The sequence below is a fragment of the Wallemia ichthyophaga genome (assembly GCF_000400465.1).
Source record: "Wallemia ichthyophaga EXF-994 unplaced genomic scaffold scaffold24, whole genome shotgun sequence".
NCBI classification, from domain to species: domain Eukaryota; kingdom Fungi; phylum Basidiomycota; class Wallemiomycetes; order Wallemiales; family Wallemiaceae; genus Wallemia; species Wallemia ichthyophaga.
Genome location: NW_008806297.1, coordinates 78,730 through 98,095, shown reverse-complemented (window position 1 = coordinate 98,095; position 19,366 = coordinate 78,730). Strand labels below are relative to the sequence as shown.

At 46.9% G+C, this 19,366-nt stretch overlaps 10 protein-coding genes across 10 annotated transcripts; 6 read left to right on the top strand and 4 right to left on the bottom strand.

Moving 5' to 3' along the window:
• Positions 1–3,729: 3,729 nt before the first annotated feature.
• J056_002714 (Tetracycline resistance protein from transposon) lies at positions 3,730–4,884 on the top strand (the record flags this gene model as incomplete). Its single annotated transcript, XM_009271979.1, has 1 exon — positions 3,730–4,884. One exon carries the CDS (start codon positions 3,730–3,732, stop codon positions 4,882–4,884), a length of 1,155 nt encoding a protein of 384 aa, XP_009270254.1.
• Positions 4,885–5,049: 165 nt separating this feature from the next.
• Positions 5,050–6,653, bottom strand: J056_002713 (golgi family pH regulator B; the record flags this gene model as incomplete). The annotated part of the gene is made up of 2 exons (XM_009271978.1): positions 5,050–6,562; positions 6,607–6,653. The coding sequence occupies 2 exons, from the start codon at positions 6,651–6,653 to the stop codon at positions 5,050–5,052; spliced, it is 1,560 nt and encodes a 519-aa protein (XP_009270253.1).
• Positions 6,654–7,156: 503 nt separating this feature from the next.
• Positions 7,157–8,177, top strand: J056_002712 (uncharacterized protein; the record flags this gene model as incomplete). The annotated part of the gene is made up of 2 exons (XM_009271977.1): positions 7,157–7,190; positions 7,249–8,177. The coding sequence occupies 2 exons, from the start codon at positions 7,157–7,159 to the stop codon at positions 8,175–8,177; spliced, it is 963 nt and encodes a 320-aa protein (XP_009270252.1).
• A 535-nt stretch (positions 8,178–8,712) lies between these two features.
• On the top strand, positions 8,713–9,618 carry J056_002711 (uncharacterized protein; the record flags this gene model as incomplete). Its single annotated transcript, XM_009271976.1, has 1 exon — positions 8,713–9,618. One exon carries the CDS (start codon positions 8,713–8,715, stop codon positions 9,616–9,618), a length of 906 nt encoding a protein of 301 aa, XP_009270251.1.
• A 158-nt stretch (positions 9,619–9,776) lies between these two features.
• On the top strand, positions 9,777–10,781 carry J056_002710 (uncharacterized protein; the record flags this gene model as incomplete). The annotated part of the gene is made up of 1 exon (XM_009271975.1): positions 9,777–10,781. The coding sequence occupies one exon, from the start codon at positions 9,777–9,779 to the stop codon at positions 10,779–10,781; it is 1,005 nt and encodes a 334-aa protein (XP_009270250.1).
• Positions 10,782–10,861: 80 nt separating this feature from the next.
• Positions 10,862–11,676, bottom strand: J056_002709 (Glutathione S-transferase P 2; the record flags this gene model as incomplete). The annotated part of the gene is made up of 3 exons (XM_009271974.1): positions 10,862–11,439; positions 11,484–11,612; positions 11,658–11,676. The coding sequence occupies 3 exons, from the start codon at positions 11,674–11,676 to the stop codon at positions 10,862–10,864; spliced, it is 726 nt and encodes a 241-aa protein (XP_009270249.1).
• An 80-nt stretch (positions 11,677–11,756) lies between these two features.
• On the bottom strand, positions 11,757–12,227 carry J056_002708 (uncharacterized protein; the record flags this gene model as incomplete). Its single annotated transcript, XM_009271973.1, has 2 exons — positions 11,757–12,059; positions 12,105–12,227. The coding sequence occupies 2 exons, from the start codon at positions 12,225–12,227 to the stop codon at positions 11,757–11,759; spliced, it is 426 nt and encodes a 141-aa protein (XP_009270248.1).
• A 91-nt stretch (positions 12,228–12,318) lies between these two features.
• On the bottom strand, positions 12,319–14,663 carry J056_002707 (ATP-dependent RNA helicase MAK5; the record flags this gene model as incomplete). The annotated part of the gene is made up of 4 exons (XM_009271972.1): positions 12,319–12,770; positions 12,820–13,660; positions 13,707–14,423; positions 14,478–14,663. The coding sequence occupies 4 exons, from the start codon at positions 14,661–14,663 to the stop codon at positions 12,319–12,321; spliced, it is 2,196 nt and encodes a 731-aa protein (XP_009270247.1).
• A 210-nt stretch (positions 14,664–14,873) lies between these two features.
• J056_002706 (Diphosphomevalonate decarboxylase) lies at positions 14,874–15,833 on the top strand (the record flags this gene model as incomplete). Its single annotated transcript, XM_009271971.1, has 1 exon — positions 14,874–15,833. The coding sequence occupies one exon, from the start codon at positions 14,874–14,876 to the stop codon at positions 15,831–15,833; it is 960 nt and encodes a 319-aa protein (XP_009270246.1).
• Positions 15,834–15,925: 92 nt separating this feature from the next.
• Positions 15,926–19,349, top strand: J056_002705 (Hsk1-interacting molecule 1; the record flags this gene model as incomplete). Its single annotated transcript, XM_009271970.1, has 3 exons — positions 15,926–16,171; positions 16,221–18,188; positions 18,243–19,349. The coding sequence occupies 3 exons, from the start codon at positions 15,926–15,928 to the stop codon at positions 19,347–19,349; spliced, it is 3,321 nt and encodes a 1,106-aa protein (XP_009270245.1).
• Between the last annotated feature and the right edge of the window lie 17 nt (positions 19,350–19,366).

Here is a 19,366-nt window from a genome sequence, read left to right as displayed (position 1 = left end):
TGTTTGATGCATGAATGCTTTGCAGGGTACGCTATACGAGTTTGAAGGGTTTTTAATGTTGAGATTTGAGTGGTTATGGTCGTAAGTCTTCATCAGACTAAGGCACTTCAATGGAGCGCATGTGTGCCTTTGTATTGCCCCTTTAACGGAGATGGAATGAGACGGTCGTATTCCAATGATGTGCTCCTTATAACTAGTAACTATTTAAACGTGAGTAGTCGTAGAGACAACCCATAGTAAATAGCTGAGTGAAAGGTTCGAAGAGGTGCTAATCGTGTCTAAAGCTGTGTAACACTCTTCGCTAGTTAAGCTGGGCGTTGTAGGTCGCAGGGTAAAATTTGAGATTTAAAGACACTCGCTTACAATTCACTGCTCTCCACGATTCAAACTCTTGCCGTACCACCTCCGCCTTAATATAATGATTATTCGAAATGCACCTGGTGATACCAAAGTCCCGATTTCAGACTTGGTGTTTGCATGAAACATTTAATGAACGCCTAATTATGGCGGATTGTCTTACTTTTTACTTGGAGTCGTCATTGAGTCCTAGGGACGCTACGCGTCGAAAAATCAAAACGCGTCTGAAATGGTCAATAATTAAGATATTTGCATGATTGCATCGTTTTCCAGCCTATGATAATCAAGATTATTGTAGAAAAGCGTCATCTACTTTGTGTCACCTCTATTGCATGTTCCGGAGTGAAATCAAATCAGATTATTGGCTGAATAGACGATAAAAGGATGGTGAGAAGTTATCATAAGCCGAGAAATAAATTATTATTAGAATATAGTGCTCCTTGTCAGTGCTAGATTTCTTTGTGCACTTATTTGACGATTTAGGGTAGTTTAAAGATGTATATTTCAAGATAACACATCAGCTAGGACCTTTTTCATCGACGTAGTAGCCAATTAATGACTGTACTGGTTTAACTTCCAACGTCGATTCATAGTTCTAATCAAGTGGGCAGTGCGCATGAAGACACCATAGTTTCAAATTGATCTAGATATCAATAAACAGCGCTCGAATATTCTGTTGCAGAATTTAAGTCAATGTCTTATCGGGCTCATGAGCAATTGATGAAAAAAAAAGAAGACCGAGCGAATGGGCACGATTTTATAAAGTAATAAAAAACACAAGCAGAAGATTCGCATACTTTTAAATTGTCTTCGGGATAGTGATTTTGGTACAAGTGTTGGGGTAGTGGGCAGAAGCGAGTGAATGGAGCTATCGGGGAGATGTACTAATTCCCATTTTGAAGAGCTCTGTACACAGCTAAACAGATAGATAGAATTGAAAGTAATTAGTTTAGATACAATAGAATAACAGTGAGGCTTTTATATGTTTGCCGTGGGAAGTTCTGATATATCTTACTCCCTCCACCAACTAAGCCGAAAGTTAGAAGTAGAGGGAGATATGCCGTAGCGAGGAATCAATATCCTAGAACAACGCAGCAGAGCTTATTTTCCTTGCTTTTCCAGCTTTACCAGCTGAATTTGAGATGACGCAATTTCAGCGATAGCAAATGAAAGGTAGCTTTGAGCTGATATAAGGATTTATACTATAGAATCGGCTTTTAAATACCATGAATAACATTTTTTGCTCCTCTTTCCGTATTTGGTAAGTGCAGACCTCCTCGACCAGGTCGATTACTAAAAGATGTGATGATTTAGGTGAGAGATAAATATAATGGTAGACTATCATAAGTTTCAGCTTTAATTTGATGCATTTATGATTGGGATTTGGCAATATTTATTGATTTGTACAAAAGGTCATGTTGTTCAGCATATCAGGACGATTATATTCCAGAATGCACACAAAAATGTATATTAAAAATGAATATGTGAGCTCCATAGAGCTCACTTATATATGCGAGTATGTTTATTTCTAATTATATCGATTCTTTTTGAGCGAGTTATGCCTGTGCAAGCAGCCATGAATCTCAGACGCGGGGCCATCTGGCGGACGCAAGCCATAAGATAGTAGCAGATAATTTGGAGTACTTTGGTAGCTCATTCTGTCGTAGATATTTCTTAGGCGAAAGTAAATCCCTCAATCAACTCACAGCATGCGCGGGGGTCTTGTACGCGTGCTATATGACCGAGGCGCGTTTTTCGAAGTTTCATAAGTGCAGAAGCTGACATTTGATAAGGATATAAGACAGCAGCACCAACGCCAGCTGTGAAGAGCGTCCAGCTGTGTTTAATCCATATCCCCTCAATCATTGTCTTCAAAAATTGGCCACAAACAAAGACAAAAGCAATAAGGTTTCAGCTGATTATCACTAGACATTTATTGGAATTTACAGAGAAAGGCTGCTTCTCTACCATATCAATAGCTACAGCGGACAGTACAGCTAAAATGCAGCTTATAAGAGAAGTGGCGGTGTCACAATTTGTATAAATTACACTGATAACATTCATAAATATTATAACAAAACAAAACAAAAATAATCTATCTAGTGATTTCACCAGTGATATCCTTGCATAGTAGGGTATCGTAATTCTTAACAAAGGCATTTGTGAGAAGGCTGTATTGTGGTGTGTAGTCATCGTCTTCGCCTTCGTCTTATCCATCGTTGAGGGATATTTGTTCAATTGAGGAGTAAAGTGAGATTGTTGATAGATTGGCGAATATTTTTAAGCCCTAACATGTGCTGGTGATGAGCGTGTTGAAAGGTACGTTGTAGGCGTTGTTGCATTTCTCATTAGTCGTAGTTGAAAATTCTCTTGAGGAAATATTTACAAAGGCATCTGTAGATATATTTGCAGATGCAAATGCGGATACTGTTGAGGATGTCTTTGAAGAGATGAAAGAGCGATTTTCGAATGGATTAAAGTCACTGAGTCGAAAGTCCATTAAATAAGAGGCAGTGGCAGTGGCAGTAGTTTCTATGGCGGTCGTAGAAGCAGATGAGGCCTGCTCATTTGAATGTTTTGATGAACGCTTGAAGAGGTGAAATGAGCCAAAGAGTTGCGACATAAAGCATACTTACCACGCCTCTTGAAGGCATCGGCAAGCAAGACACCGGCAACAAACATGGAGTGCATTCTAATATCCTAGTGATAAAGTGGCGATGTGAGGTCCAGTGAAGATCGCGCCAGGCGATTTTTTAAGGATAAAAAACCAGATTTTACTCCACAATAATAAAAGTCACATGGAATAATTTGCGATGCATTGCCTTCACAATGAGAGCAATTTGAATCAGTGTCAAACAGACGCGTTCCGTGATAGCTTGAAGAAAGCGTCAGACGCGCTGTTCGGTCATCGACCTTCTTTGACTCATTAGGCCTCTTTAATCAATATGAAGGTCTTGATGTCATATCAGAATCCCAATGTTTATCTTGCGGCTGTCGCTGCTGGTAAAAGTAATGGTCTTTTCAAAAGAAGGATGTCTCCCAAGACAAGCAAAACAGCAGTAAAGTTACAAAGAATAGGTCACTACTTGACGCAGCACCACATGAATTGTTTAATCGTGTCTGATACAGTTTTGATTGGGTAAGCGTCAAGATGTGGTGAGTTATTTTTGTCGGCTTAGTCAATATGCAGTAATAATATCACTGAAGCCTCCTTCAATTGTGGATTTTATCGCTTCAACCTGCACATGACCTGAAATTCGAAGCGGCTGTGCTTATCGGGCAAGTGGGCATGGCTTGTGGGGTGTGAGGCATATCAAAAAGTTCCGACACAACTGACTAGATAAATATGCAAAGTATCATTTAATCATCACCATGACCAAGAAATTAGCAATCATCGGAGCCGGCCCCGCAGGACTCTGTTTAGCGAACACCCTCATCCAGCACACTGACTTAGACGTGCAGGTGTTTGAGAGAGATGCGCACATCAATGCTAAGCCGCAAGGGGGTAGTTTAGATGTGCACGTGGAGGCGCAAGAGGCGCTGAGAGCGGCGGGGGTGTATGAGCAGTTTGCCCTGCACGCGAGGTGTGGTGACCAAGAGGACGTTATATTAGACAAGCACGCCTCTAAGCATGTGCATATGAGGGCCGAAAGCGGATACAAGAATGAAAATGAGAATAACAATAAGAATAAGCCGGAGATAGACAGAACTGCACTGAGACATTTTCTCTGCGACGCCCTCCCAGAAGGCGTAATCAGGTGGGATACCAAAGTGGACAAGGTGGAGCAAGCCACTCAAGGTAGCCCAGCCACCATCCACTTTGACGGTAACAAACACTCATTCGACCTGGTCGTCGGCGCGGATGGTGCGTGGTCCAAGGTCAGACCACTCCTGCACACCATCCCTCCCTTCTACTCCGGTGTCAGTTGTTATGAAGGCAACTTAAGGGACGCGAGTGTGAAACAGGCACAAGAGGATTTCTCCGATGTCTTCTGCAACGGCACCACATTCATCCTCGCGGAGACAGACGGGCTTATGGTGATACAGAAAAACAGCGGAGACTGCTACAAAGTGTATGTGTACAAATCCAAGCCGGAGGCGTGGGCGAGGGAGGCGGGCATTGAGGAGCCGAGTGCACTGCGCGCTGCGATGCTCGATGACATCAAAGACTGGTCGCCTAAGCTCCATGGCGTCGTCAGAGCACTTAATATTGATATTTTCAAGAGAGCAATGTATATGCTGCCATCGGGAATAATGTGGGAGTCGAAACCTTCAATCACAGTGGTGGGCGACGCAGCAAGTTTGCAGACACCTTTTGCTGGACAGGGCGTCAATTTGGCTCTCATTCAAGCGCACAAACTGGCTCAGTCGCTTGTCTCACATAAAGAAAACCAGCTACTCGCCGTTCAAGATTATGAGAAGTGGATGCACGACGAAGCTAATAGCAAAATGACGCTTACGTGGACCAATCTTCAAATGTTCATGAACAAGGGCGCAATTGCAAAGCTGAAACAGTTTGTTGCTTAAGTGTTTTTGTATTCATTATTCATGTTGATGTGCCTTGAAAAAGTAAAGTCCATAATAATACATTTATTTATGTAAATCTATAACCGTCTAAAAAGCAAACCAAACGAGTTGGAAAAAAGGTCAAGAAATTTTTATCCCCGCGACGCAAACCCACGCGCACTCTAGCTACATCTTCTTGACGATAGTGGTGAGTGCAACGCTAATAACGAAAGGCGCGTCGAAAGCGGTACCAAAGAGGTCGACAGCGGGCAGCATATCAGCGAGAACGCTAAAATTGGTATTGCTGCTGAGAGAGCTATTGAGCTGTACGAGCATAGTGAGGAAGAAAGAACCCATCAGCTGAGCGAGTAAGAAGATCAAGAATATTTTAGTACTACCACTATCATCTTCATTCTGGGCGATGTTCGTCGTACCGGAGACTTTCTTGAATATCTTCCTCACCACTAATAAAAGAGCTTTAGTGTTAGAGACGATGATGGCGCCTACAGAAACGACAGAGATCTGCTTGGAATAGACGTCTTCTGACTCCCTTACACCGAACAACCTCGACAAAACCTTACCGAGTAGGATCGAGAGGTAGTCGGGGGTGCTCTCTGTATGACTGTGTCTGAACATGAGATTGAAGAGTGAGACCAGGACGCGCGTGATGCAGTACACGGCGAAAGTGTAGCCAAGCACCATGTACACTTTACCCTTGATAGTGCGTGAAAACTCCTGTCTTTGATGTTTGAATTTTAGTTCAGCGAGGTCAGCCCTCATCTGCTCCTCGAGGCTGGTGAGGCCGTTGAGTTCGGTGCGTAGAGGAGCAGGGACGGCGGAAGATTGAGTCCATGATGTAACCCAGGCGGGTATAATGGAGGCACTGGAACCTGCACCTGCGCCATCTTGTTCCATCTTGGCACTCGCTGCGACTTGCGCACTATGTACTTTCGAACGCACGTCATTTAGTTGAGACTGGACGTGCATAAGAGCTTTTTCCGAGTTTTCAATGTCTTCGTGTGAAACAGGCAGCCAATTACGCTTAGAGACGGCTCGGAGAAAGTTGAAGGTGGTAGAAACAACACTGAAACCGGACAAAACAGCGAGAATGATGACACCAAGACCGACACTGCGTACGATAGCCTTACCAAAGAGGCTGTTGGTTGTGGATAGAGGGAGAGGGATAGTGGAGAAGAGGAGAACGTAGGCGAGGAAAGGGATGAGACTGATTTTGATAGTGCGGATTATAGGTGGTTGATAATCTAGGATAGCAGTGGAAGCTTGACGGAGCCTGACAAAGAGGAAACACTGCAAGTAGGGAATCAGAGCGATTACGAAGAGGAGAAGGAGTCCTAAGGAGATTTTGAAGGCGACATCGACAGCAGGAGTGTGGAGGAGGTTGAGAGCGTTGAGGATGGCTATGAAAATGATTTTGCTGGCTTGTGCAAACACCATTGAGAAAGCCCAGCGCGATAAGATCAAGCCAGATGCGACGTGATTGAGGGAGGTAACTGCGCTGAGCTTGGACTTGATGAAGGGAATCAGCGGTTTGGAAAGCGTGGATTTGAGTGTCGGCAGAAGCGGCGCGTTTGGCTGCTCATCGTCGTCGTCGTCATTGGATTTGCTCTGTGAAGCGTCTTTAAGGGTGGGGGATAAAGATCGCAGTAAGAAGTTGCGCGCTAGCGTGAAAGATAAAATTCTAAAAACGCGTTAAATAGAGACAAAAGGTACGTCACCACCCACTCAACAGCGGTAATTAAAATACCGTCGCGAATATCTTTGCCGTGCATGCGTGGTGGTATTGGAGCAAGTTGGTGAAAGGACGTTTAGGTGAATAGAAGATGAAATATAAATCTGGCAACAGATTTAATTAGCGAATTCAAATGTGATTACAGGTATTCAAACATCTCCTCAATTATGTTGGTTGCTTCAAGATATATTTGCAATATGAAATATACTTGTAAATGATTGAAAGCGCTTATAAAATACTTGTATACGCTTCTATCTAGCTGTGGCACATTCCGCTCACTCCCCAATATGTCCTCTGATGCCATTCCCCCTTCTCTAGGGCTTCGACCAGATAGATTCTCCAAAAAATCTAAAAACCCGATAAAAAGCGATAAAGAGCTCTTAAATGAAGTTCGAAAACGTCATTCGTTTTACATTCAAAATAACCACACTCCTTCTTTTCATTTCTCTTGCCGCTGTTGCTGCTGGTGGTTCTATTCAATGTGTTTATCAAGCTGAAGATATTTCCTGGTGGCTAACTAATAATGAGAATCCTTGCTCTGTAATGGCATATACAGCTCAAGTTTGTAATCGTCAAGGTGAGCTGGGTTTGAAATAGCGAGATAGCTTTCAGTAACCTTGAATAACACTCTACAGCCACTCCTCGAGGTCTCAGCACAGACGACTCTACTTATCACGCTGATCCAGACAGCTGCGAGTGTTCTGTGCCTTACTACAATCTAGCCGAAGCTTGTGTATTTTGTGGCACAGGCAATCACAACCGCGAAACCAGTGTGGATGATTTCTTCTACAAGTGCAGGAATAATGGTTTAGATATCTCGGATCAATTCCCCTCCAAGGTCACCGATAATGTTGCTGTACCGCCATGGGCCACCATACCAGTACCAGCGAGCGGCAATTGGTCATATGAAAATGCAGAGTCGTATGCATCCGACCACCCTACCCCCACTGAGACGAACAACCAGGGTAAACCATCCGATAAAAACGGTAAAAGCAATGAAGAGAATTCATCAGAAGATGGCGACCATAATTACTCAGTTGGTGCAGTCGTGGGGGGTACACTCGGTAGTGTTGCAGCAGTAGCCATTGTCATCGCAGTCGCTGTTCTCTTTTGGTGTAGACGCTCCTCAACAGCTGCGCGCAGAAGACGTTTAATGATGCGCGCTCAAGGCGTACCCAAAGTTAAAGGTACAGATAGTGTATTCGAGATTGACGACGATGAGTCGACGCAGAACAGGACAAACGATCTCGATAAAACATACATCCCAGTGCCGTATACAGGCTCAATCACGGGAGCAGGACTTAATGCGGCGAGTAGTGGAAGGGTTGGGCAGCATAGTCAAAGAGGATCCCAGCCACTGAATAACTTGACTCACCTTGATGAGGATAGCATTTACAGCAAAACAGACTTGACTACACCAGTTCCTGCAGTGAGGAGAGGTGTGGATGCAGGATACAGCTATAAGCAGCAGAATAGGCAGACGGACGCGGGCGTCAGTTTGCGCACAAATTCGCGTACAGATTCAATATTCAGTGAGAACGAGTATTACAAAGGAATCATATAGGATAGATTGGATTAATTGGATTGTACATATACCCGATGGATACATTATTTAGCTAAAATTATCAACTAGTCTATGCAAATGAAGGAGATTACTATATGATTAATGAAAATACAAGAATTTTAACAGTGTCAGGGCTGTTTCCCTATCGACTATCCACCTTATCACAAATAGTCTGAATCTGTGTTATCGTTCTAACCAATTCCGAGGTAAGAATTCAATGTAGAGTTTAAGAAATTTCCCTATTTAATAAAAATAAGAGGCGTAAAATATTCAATGTAAGCCAATGAATACGCACGGCCGCCTCGATAAAGTCACGCGCTCCGAACATACCGAATTCCAAACCAAATACAGAATCAGTGAAGATGTTTAATAGACTAGTAATATTTCTAGAATTAAAAATAAAATATCACATTTGACGGCTGTCACTTAGACGTCGAACAATTCTTTAGGCTGCACTGCATTTATTGTGTTCCTTGGGGTAAACACTCTTACGCTTAGACGACCATTATCTAAATTAAATTTGGAGATTTGAGAGATGGCATTTACATTGGAGAACTTTGATCTCAGCAATCTCCTTGGCAGTGATCTCGACGCATTTACTCAATCCGCAGCCAATCTCAAGAACCCGCACAACAACGTCGACTACGACAGTTTTCACGATTTCTTATCTCCGCATCAGGGCGGTGAATCTATAGACAGCGATCTCCCTTACTCGTGGTTCGATTACAACCGAAACACCCCGCAAATAAAGACGGAGCCGATGGATGAGATTGTCCCCGTAGAGAGTTTGCCACCGAGCATGTTCTTCCAACCACCAGCAGCTCTGTCCAATCCATCGATTCACCCACATGGATCGGAGGAGCAGGTGGAGAAAGAGCAGTCAGAGCAACCGGAGCAAGAGCAGCAACAGCAGCATCAGCATCATGACCAGCACGTAGAACTAGACTCAGCATATGCCTCAGCCTCAGACGACGACAGCGATGCAACCACTAAACCCACCCCCAAACGCTCTTCTAGGAAGAATGCAGGTGGGAGCAAGTCGAAACAAAAGGCACTTTCCCCACAAATCAAGCGCAAAAGATCAGTCTCTCCAGCGGGATCAACGAGTAGCAGAAGATCCTCAGTCATGGACGCGGAATTGGAGAATATAGAACTACCAAAGATACAGAAAACAGCACATTCGTCGCAGTTCGTCCCGCCAGACACGTCCAACTTGCCTAAAAAGGAGGCTAGATTGTTGAAAAATAGAGCAGCAGCGTTCCTTTCAAGACAGAGGAAAAGGGAGGCGTTTGAGTTACTCGAAGATAAGGTTAATGAGATTGAGAAGGAGAAGGATGCGCTGAGGATGGAGAGAGATGAGGCGTTTGCTGGCGAACGTCGTGCTCTTGACCAGTTGAAGGCGTTGCAGATGAGATTAGATGGTGAGCGCATGCAGCAATAGCGCCCTACTAATAGGAACAAAACGAATCAACGAATCAAATCCAACGACTCAACGCAACGAATAAAGAAAAACAAAATGTATTGCAGTAGTTTTGTATGTAGTTTTATACATGAAGATGAAAATAAAGATATTTCTTTCGTGCCTTGTCTCGTACAGTCATGAGTGATTTCCAGGAACCAAGCGACGCACAACCACACGCTGAACCACAGGCACAGCCAACCAGAAACGCCCAAGAGACAGGCGAGGCAAATGTTCCTGTCCAGCCAGCGCTTCCCACTACGCATCAAGAGAGGGAGCCAGAGCGTGAGCAACCAGAGCAGAAGGAGCAAACAGAGCAACCAGAGCAGTTTCAGCAATCAGAACAACCAGAGCAACCACACTCCCCACACCCCGCACACAGCGACAAAGCCACGCAGGAGAAAGTAAACGCAATGTCGATAATGTTCCCATCGATTGACAAGGAAATTATAATTTCAGTGCTCGAATCATCCAGCTCACAGGAGAGGGCAGTGGAGAAGCTATTGCAGATGAGTGACCCAACACACAGCACACACATCACACACACAGCGCCAAAACCAGCGAGGCCAGTATCACAAATGAGGCAGATGGACGATGATGAAGCGCTCGCGCGACGCCTACAAGCGATGGATTTTGAGAGGAATGGCAGGGCTTCATCTACGCCGTACGACGACCTTGCGTACGAGCCACGCAAGCCTAGACGCAGGAATGAGAGGGAGTATGAGGAGGAGCACCAGAAGCAACATGAGAAGGCTGATTCTCTCGAACCTGGTTTTAACTTTAGCGATATTGCAAGCGCTTTCTCGGAATTGGCTTGGACGAGTAAGAAGCATCTAAACGATTTCTGGAGTTCGATGACAAATTATGGCGAGCAGGAAGAGGGACAGCCAAAGCCAACTCCAATTAAGCTGGAAGACCCTTACGCTCACCACTACGATCCCGCTATACACCGCAGAGCCAAGGAGAACAACAGACAGTCTATGAGTGTTAATTCGAATGGCAACGACAAATCAGCAGACTTTACAAACTTGGGATTCCTTCCTAGACGTGAAATCGACCTCAGCCAGCACAAGCGCAACAACAGCACGCCGCACGAGGAAGAGGAAGATGAGTATACGCACAATCCATTCAATGAACGTAAGTGATTGAATGGTCAAATACAATGTTTCTACATCTCTTTACATATGACTTTACATTCACGCTATGTCTACTAATATTGACACACTCACGCTTTGTCAAGCTCAGCATAATATCTGAAAACACCTTGCGAGTATGGCAGCCTTCTTTCAGAGGCCAGGTACGCAGCTATGCGTGGCTGTGACTTGATGTTATCGTAGAAAGGCTTGATGTTGGTGTAAGTTGGCAGAAGGGCGTGCATGCGCTTAGGGAAGGAGTAAAAGAGGCCGTCTAGCACCTGCCACCAGACGTAATCGGCGTAAGTAATGGAATCTCCAGTGAGATGCTTGTCAGTTTGTGTGTTTCTCCCAAGATTCGTATCGAGGTAGGTGAGGAACTTGGGAATGCGCTCCCTGCGGAACACTTCCGTGTAGCGCGCAGCCTCGTTCTTCTGGTCCTCGTAGTAGAGTGCTGAGCCGATGGGGTGGTGCGTGTTGTGCACTTCGTCATTGAAGTCGAGCCCAGTGAGTGCGTGTTGCGCTGTATGCATGTGTTGTTTCCCGCCGTCTAGACCCAATTTGGGTGCCATGTACATGAGGATGGCGGCAGTTTGCGAGAGTATGACGCCATTCTTCTCGTCTTTCAGGATCGGCGGGGCAAGTGGAGCGGGGTTCGCGCCGAGGTCGGCTGTGGTGTGTGAGGAGGTGTGTGTGTCGCTGTCCTATGCTCACCACTGCCATTCACGTACGAAAGCACCTCGTCTACTCCGCCAGGCGTGTCTGTCCAGCTAGCGCCGGCGTGCTCGAGACACAAACGTATGAACTCGCCGCGGCCGGGGATAGGCCAGTAAATGAGTTTATCTGGGTGGGGTGTGAGTGCGTGAGTGCGCATCACTACAAACCGACAATCTGCGTTATTTGACATTGGTGGTGATGGATAAGGTGTAGATGATTATATTACAACATTTATACACAGCATATGCCTACGCGCCAGCGCCCGTGCGCCTACACGGCTCTCGAAGTAGCTGCAGATGCAGATGCAGAGGCGTAGTAATTCGATGATCCAGTGCCCGGTATGCCACTACCAACGCCACTATCACCGCCACCAAATTCATTACCTCCATTCCCACTCACGCCCTGCACCACACTCCGCCCGCCATCCTCCACGCCGTCTGCCGGGCGCGTGCCTACGATATTCCCGAAAACCCCCCAAAGCGCAGCGATCGTCTTGAATTCCTTCCCAACGCCGAGAACCTCCTCCAAACGCCTTCCAAGCATATTGGAGTTATTCAGCGCTTGTTCAAATTCCTGTGCGTATGTTAGTATGATAGACGCGCTACTAGCCACCCTCACACCCGCTATCTCTCTGCTCAGCCGCTCCTTCTCTTTCTCGAACCACGTCGTCTCGTCGCTTGTGCCTGCGTTGGACGCCTCCAATGGTTCCCTTTCTAGCTCTAGTGAAGCGTCGTTCTCCATTGTTAACGAGAAGGAAATAAATAGTGTAAATCTATAAATTATAAATTATAAATTATATTCCATGACGTGTACCCATCGCATCGTCTGCTTCTTACTTCTTGCCTCCTTTACGCACGTCGTTTGTGGCTTTGTTTGTGTTTGCACCGAGTATATTTTTGTGGTGTTCATCGTGCACCAGCTCATGTGCCAACGAGGACTCGTTTGTCGTGAGATATTTGCTGCTAATGCCCCTGCTCATGAGTGGCTGAGCAAGTTTCCTCTTCAGCTCCTCCTTCTGCTTGTACAAGGTACCTTCTTCTCGCTCGTCGAGGTGAGAATGGGCTGCCTTCTTCTTCTTCTGTCCGCGAGAATTGTACTGCGTCTCTTCATGGTCGCTGTCCAACTCCACTCCGAGCGCTTCAGCAGCCTCCTTCTCCCACCCCGCGTCGTACTTGGCCTTGCTAGTTTTGTGCGTAGTCTCATCAATCTTCTTAGCCAGGTTGATGCGTCCCTTAAGTTGATCGAGGATGTTGAAGTGTATCTGGAGCTGTGCGAGGCCGGTGTCTTAGGTGTCAATGTTAGCGTGGAGTGTGCAGAATAGTACTCAACTCACCTCTGTTCAGCTGGCGCAGGAGGTCATTCGCCATGCGTCTCTCCTCAGGCGAGACAAGCAGCACAGCCAACCCGCTCCGCTGCGCACGCGCTGTCCTACCGCTGCGGTGAATGTATGCGTCGGCTGTACGCGGTACCTGGTAGTGCACGACGTGGTCAACGGCTGGCACATCCAGCCCACGCGCAGCGACATCGGTAGCTATCATCACTGCTTGTGGTAGTGTTTTGAATCTGTCAAAGTTGCGAAGACGCTGACGTTGCTGTAGTCCCGAGTGGAGAGGGAAGACGTGTTGTTTGAGTGTCTCGAATAGCGGCACTAGTCGTCTTATAGCGTCTATCGACGACACAAACACTAAAGTCTTGCCCGGGTACCGCAGTAGGAAATAGTATAGATAGAGATCTTTGTCCGTGGATAGACAGTCTATACGCGCTTCCTCCAGCGTCGATACCACCCTGTTCACTGGCGATAGATCTATTATCGTCGGCTCGTGATCGCGGAAATCTAGCCTCATCAAGAGATCGTCTAAAGACGTTTTGACTGTGGATTGCTTCTTCCCACTCCCTGCTTTGCGCTTCCGCTTGAGATTCTGCTGAAGGTCTTTAGAGAGGGTGGCTGAAAACACCATCGTTTGCATATCGTCAGTCGCAGGAACCTCTTCAGGCAGACCAATCTCAGTCGACTCAAACTCATCCTGGAAAGGCGCAGTTGAGGATTTGGAAGTACGCTGAGTCATGCGCAGTATTTTGTCCATTTCCTCGAAATGACCAGCCTCAATCATGCGATCAGCCTCGTCGATGACCAAAAATTGGCTTCTAATCGCACGTTTAGCGAGAGTGCCATTCTGAGTGTGTTTGTTAGCGTGTCTCAGATAGGAAAACCCCACTCACATCCATCAGCACCTCCCATAAACGACCTGGAGTTGCGACAACGATGTTGGCATGGACGAGCTGTCTCTGCTGCTTCTGTATAGACATACCACCAACCACAGTGGCGATGTTCACCCTCCTACTCACATGACTTACTTGTGGAGCAAACTTTCTCAATTCACCAGCCACTTGCAATGCCAATTCACGTGTGGGGCAGAGAATAAGCGCAGCAAGAGCCTCAGCAGGGATCTCGCCCTCTAAAATCCTCGATAAAATGGGTAAACCATAAGCTAGAGTCTTTCCAGAGCCAGTTTCAGCGACACCTATAACATCTTTCCTAATGAGGGATGATTTCAGGGATTCTTTCTGGATGGGAGTGGGTGTAGTGATGGAGTTGGAGTGTAGAGTGTGAAGGAGTGCTGGTGGGAGGCCTTTAGCGATGTTTAGATTATCTGGTGACCATTCAGGCATCTTTGAGACTGCAGCGTTGTATTGTGGTTCCTCGGCTTCCTCAGGTTCCTTATTCTTATCTTGGTTAGCCTCCGCTTCCTCCCTCTTCGCTTGCTTGGCAGATGCACGCTTCTTCTTTGCTGCCTGACGCTTATCGGACTTGATTTGCTCTTTTCTTGATTTTTTCTTTGCGGGCTGTTCAGCGTCGTCGGCCGTGTTCTCCAAAGCACCAGCTGGCTCGTCATCCTCGACGAAAGGGACATCGACGACGTTTTCGAGTGACGTTGGCTGGAGATGGCGGGAGATGGTTAGAGATGGGAGATACACACCGCCTACACCCACCTTGAGCTGTACTATACGCTCTCCAGAGTGTCCCTCGTGGAAATCAACGTCGACGCCTTCAATTTCTTCCAATCCCATCCATCCATCACCGAGAGCATCGTCGAATTTATGATCAACTTTCTTCCAGTTGAGATCTGATCTCTTGCGTTTAGATTGCGGCTTTTGTGGCTTTTGATTTGGGGCCATGACCGTTGAAACCAACGACCATGTCCGCGAGGACGGCAACCAAAGAAATCAGCGTAACAGCGCCAGTAAACATCGCAGTAATCAAGTGAGCTATTTAAATATTTTTATTCTCAATCCCAATTGATCAATTCCAGGTACTGGGGAAAGCGCGACGTTAAATTGAATCTGCCTACAAACAGCTCGCTCAGTGTAACTCTCTCACAGGATGACATGTGTTCAAAGACGCGTGTACACCTTACAGAGGATACCCACGTAGACACACTCACTCTCAACGATGAAGAAACCGCGATTGGCGAGAGACTTGGAAATGTACTCAAGCTTATGAGGCAGTTGACCGAGGACTCCTCCTTAAGACACACATCCGTCTCTATCCACTCCACTAACAATTTCCCCACCGCTGCCGGTCTCGCTTCCTCTGCATCAGGTTTCGCTGCACTCGTCTTTGCCTTGGGGAAGATATTCCTGCCATCATACACAAACACCCAGCTATCGGCTATCGCTAGGCAGGGCTCGGGCTCTGCGTGCAGGTCTCTCTTTGGCGGCTTCGTAGCATGGAATATGGGTGAGCTAGACGATGGCAGTGATTCGAGTGCTGTTGAGATAGCCCCGCAATCTCATTGGGATGATCTAGATGCTCTCATCTGTGTCGTCAGCGCGGATAAGAAAGCTGTCCCCTCGACTGCTGGAATGCAGAGGACTGTCGAGACTAGCCCTTATTTACGCCATAGAGTTGATCACGTGGTGCCAAAACGTATGCAAGATATTATCGACGCTATTAAAGCCAAGGACTTTGATAAATTTGCTGATATCACCATGAGGGATAGCAATAGCTTCCACGCAAGCTGCTTGGATACCCACCCACCCATCTTCTACTTGACGGATGTATCGCGGTTGATTATCGGTATGGTGCACGCACTCAACCAAGCCGCCGGAAGGGCTGTGGCTGCGTATACTTTCGACGCTGGTCCAAATGCTGTACTCTATGTCCAGAGGAAGGATACAGAGATGGTGTTCGCGATAGTCAGCGATCTCTTTGGAGACGGGGCCACTGATCACGCTGACCTCCTCAACCAATCAGGAATCAACATAGACCTCTCCACCTTTAAACACCGCAACGGATTGTCAAGAATAATAAAAACGTGTATCGGAGATGGGCCACGCGTAATTTAAAATGTAAATCAATTTTCACATAATTACATGATTATTTGATAACACTCTTACGCGTAACGACGACGCGTCGAAAAGAGCAAGAGGCCTGGTCGATGGATGACCAATTCAAGCGTCCAATAAACGCAAAGAAGCGGGTGCTCGAGCCGACGGCGAGTAATAATCGTGAGCATGAGCCTGAGCGTGAGCGTACGAAGCGTGTCAAGGTAGACAGGCAAGGCGACCAAGACTACATCAGAAAGTGGACGCGTGCGTTTAGGAATATCGTTCTCTACTTTGATAAGCCACCGGAGAATGGAATAAAGGGGGACATAGTACAAATGGCTGTTAAGCTAGGTGCAGTGAGTGTGTTTCCGTGTTTTATACGCTCACCTAACCCACACGCTTCAGAGCGTCGACGATTTCTTTTCCAACAAGGTGACACACGTGATTACCTCGCGGGAGATACCCAAGGCGGCTACCGACAGCACCAGCAGCACCAAAGAGAACAAGCCAAAGGTGCTCAGCAGACAGGCGACGCCGACATATGGCGACGAGGCCGTCACGGGCAGCGCAGCTTACACAGTCGTAGACCCACTCAACCACACCCAACACAGCATCGTAGATACCCAGCCCAAAAACCCCTTTCTCGGCCCTATTCAACAGGCCGACGATCTCCTCCTACGCGCGCAAGAATTTAAGATTAAGGTGTGGAGTTATCCCAAGATCTACAACATCCTCCGCCACCTCTTGGCGAATGACACGGGGGGGAATCCACTTTCTCATTCTCAAACGCAGGCACATGCACATGTGCATTCTCACTCACATTCACACGCCACCGCGCGCGAACAGAGTCTGAAAGCAATGCTCAAGCGGGAGAAACTGCAAGGAACAACCGAGCGCGACCGAAGTGTGCGCCAGATCGATCAGTACTACTTCCCGCGCAACGTGCGGTATGTATTAGTAGAAGACGCTTCTGAGACACACCGTCCAGTGCTGATACAGGAGTACGCTGTGCCGCGCGCAAACGAGGAAGCGGCCTGGCCGATTTTGTTCGCATGCCGTGATGAGCGCAACCCGTTCACAAAGTATTACCAGAATGAGGCACCGTTCGATGGACGCGTATACGCTAGTAAAGGCTGGGGAATGCAGGAGCACGTCAATTACGTTGTCGAGGCTCAGCTAGCTAGGTTGTGTAAACAGGGCGTTATTACTATGGTGGGTAGTGGGCAGCACGGCGAGCAGGAGATGGAGTTGGAGCAGGATATGGAAGTGGATCAACATCACCATCAGGCGCAACTGCAAATGCAAATGCAGTTGCAGGAAGATGTCGACAAGAATCAGAATCTTATTCAAAGTCACAGTCACAGTCGGCAGAAGGACAAGGCTGAGGACGCTTATGCGGCTGCATCTGGGAACAGCGTTACTATCACCTCCACGAATGCTACGTCTCAAGCTCAGGCTGCACGTGTACCCGGTCAGCGCGATAAAAGAGTCCTGCAGCTCGATAAACGCACGACAGAGCACCGGCCCAAGACTGCACAAGCGAATGCACAAACACGTGCAAATGCAAATGCCCGTTCGAGAGAGGCGGATGCGAATGCGATTGCGAATGAAACTGCGGTGGCATCGACATCGACGTCGACTTCAGCATCAGCGTCGGCATCTGCAAACACAACATTGTCCACACCCACCACCACTAACACAACAACAAGAACGACACCACGCAGAGTGTCCGATCACTCACACGCTCCCGCTCACACGTCTTTCGCACAGTTGCTCCAACATAGACGCAGCTCTAGAGGTAAAGCGGTCGTCGAGGATAGCTCTAAACCTACCAACGCAGCACAGGCACTGCTGAGAGCTCGCGAACATAATAAATTTGAAGAAAGCGTAGCTGCTCTTAAGAATCGAGGTGCTCATGATGTCGTTGATGATAATTTTGATAGCGCTAATTACAGCGCTAATGAGAGCGTCATCTCCTCCGCACCAACACCACCACCGAAAGATATTCTTGCTACCAAAGAAGCTCGTGCTGCTTTCAAAGAAGTCTTGCCGAGGAGGAAGGTCCCAACGACTAAACCACCTAAAGAGCATACTCAGTCCGGTAAAACAACTCAAACAGCGCAAACTAATGATTTAATTTCTCCCAAAACACAACACACTCAACAAAAGGAAACTGCACCATCCAAGGAAGAAAACAAGCAAGTAGACAAACAAGTAGATGCACAAGTATCCCAGGAAACAGTTGATATGTACAACCATATGGAGAAGCTCCAAGCGAAACAAAAGCACAAGGAGAAGCTGAGCAAGCGGCAAGAGAATTTCAAGCCGGGGTATTGTGAGATCTGTCGAGTAAAGTTTGAGGACTTCGATAGGGTGGGTTAGGTATTTTTCTCGTGATTAAGTTGTGACGCTAACATTTCCATCTAGCACATTAAGACATCCACACACCAGAAGAAAGCGACCGACCCTAAGATATGGAGTTCACTCGACAGTTTGCTGACCCAGACTGTTAGGCCGCCAGCAAAGGATCTCCCACCCATCCCAGTGTCTCCTCCTTCTCCGCCTAAGAAAGTTAACATGCTTAAGCGGCTCGAGAAGAATGAAGATGACGTCGCTCATGAGGAGCTGGAAGAGATGATATTGAATCCACATGTGCCTTTAAATGTGGAATCCACGTATATACAGAATTCTCAACCGACTACTGTTGCTACGACGCAGACTATGTCGCAGTCTCAGTCTCAAACACAGTCTCAAACACACTCGCAATCCTCCAAGAAATCTGCCGAGAATGCTGCCGTAAGTTATCTAGAAAACGTAGCAGAATTCACCGAGCAGAAGGATGGGAATGTTGCTGAGCCGGAGCAGGTTGATGGTGGTGTGATTGATTGTCTTTATTCGCATCAAGTTCATCAAGCTCACCAACAACCTCCACAAGTAGACACTTACAAACCAAACAACTACCAACAAGAACGCGATGCAGGCTATTACCACGGTTACGACGATTTGAGCGAATTTTCCGCAGAACAATACCAGCTGCAGAAACAGATAGCAGACTACGACGTCGAGGCTGAGTGGAATGCGATTCAAGATATCATCAATCCACCGACCAACACAAACAACAACACCAACAATAACACTCACGCTCACGCCCACGAGCTAGACCTGCCAAGAACCATTACGCACGAAAGTATCACGCGCCAAGACATCCTCAGTCTGATAGACGACGATGGGCGAACAGTGCAGGTGTACGATGACGGCGATGGCTATGTGGAGGAAGACCAGCTGGAGGATGGCCACGCTCACGACGACGGAAAGTTCAAAGTGGCTAGTCCGGAGATGGCAGAAGCACCTAGATCTTTCAGTGTTTTTGAAGCGCCACAACCGCCTCCATTGACTCGCTCAGGCGGTAAGATAGATTTCGTACACACGCTTACAGAGGCCTTCAGACAGATGTCAGACTCTAATGACCACCAACAACACTCACAATCTCACCAGTCATCATCTCACAGCCTTGTTGAGCAGCCACTATATTAACACTCGCATTTCAAACT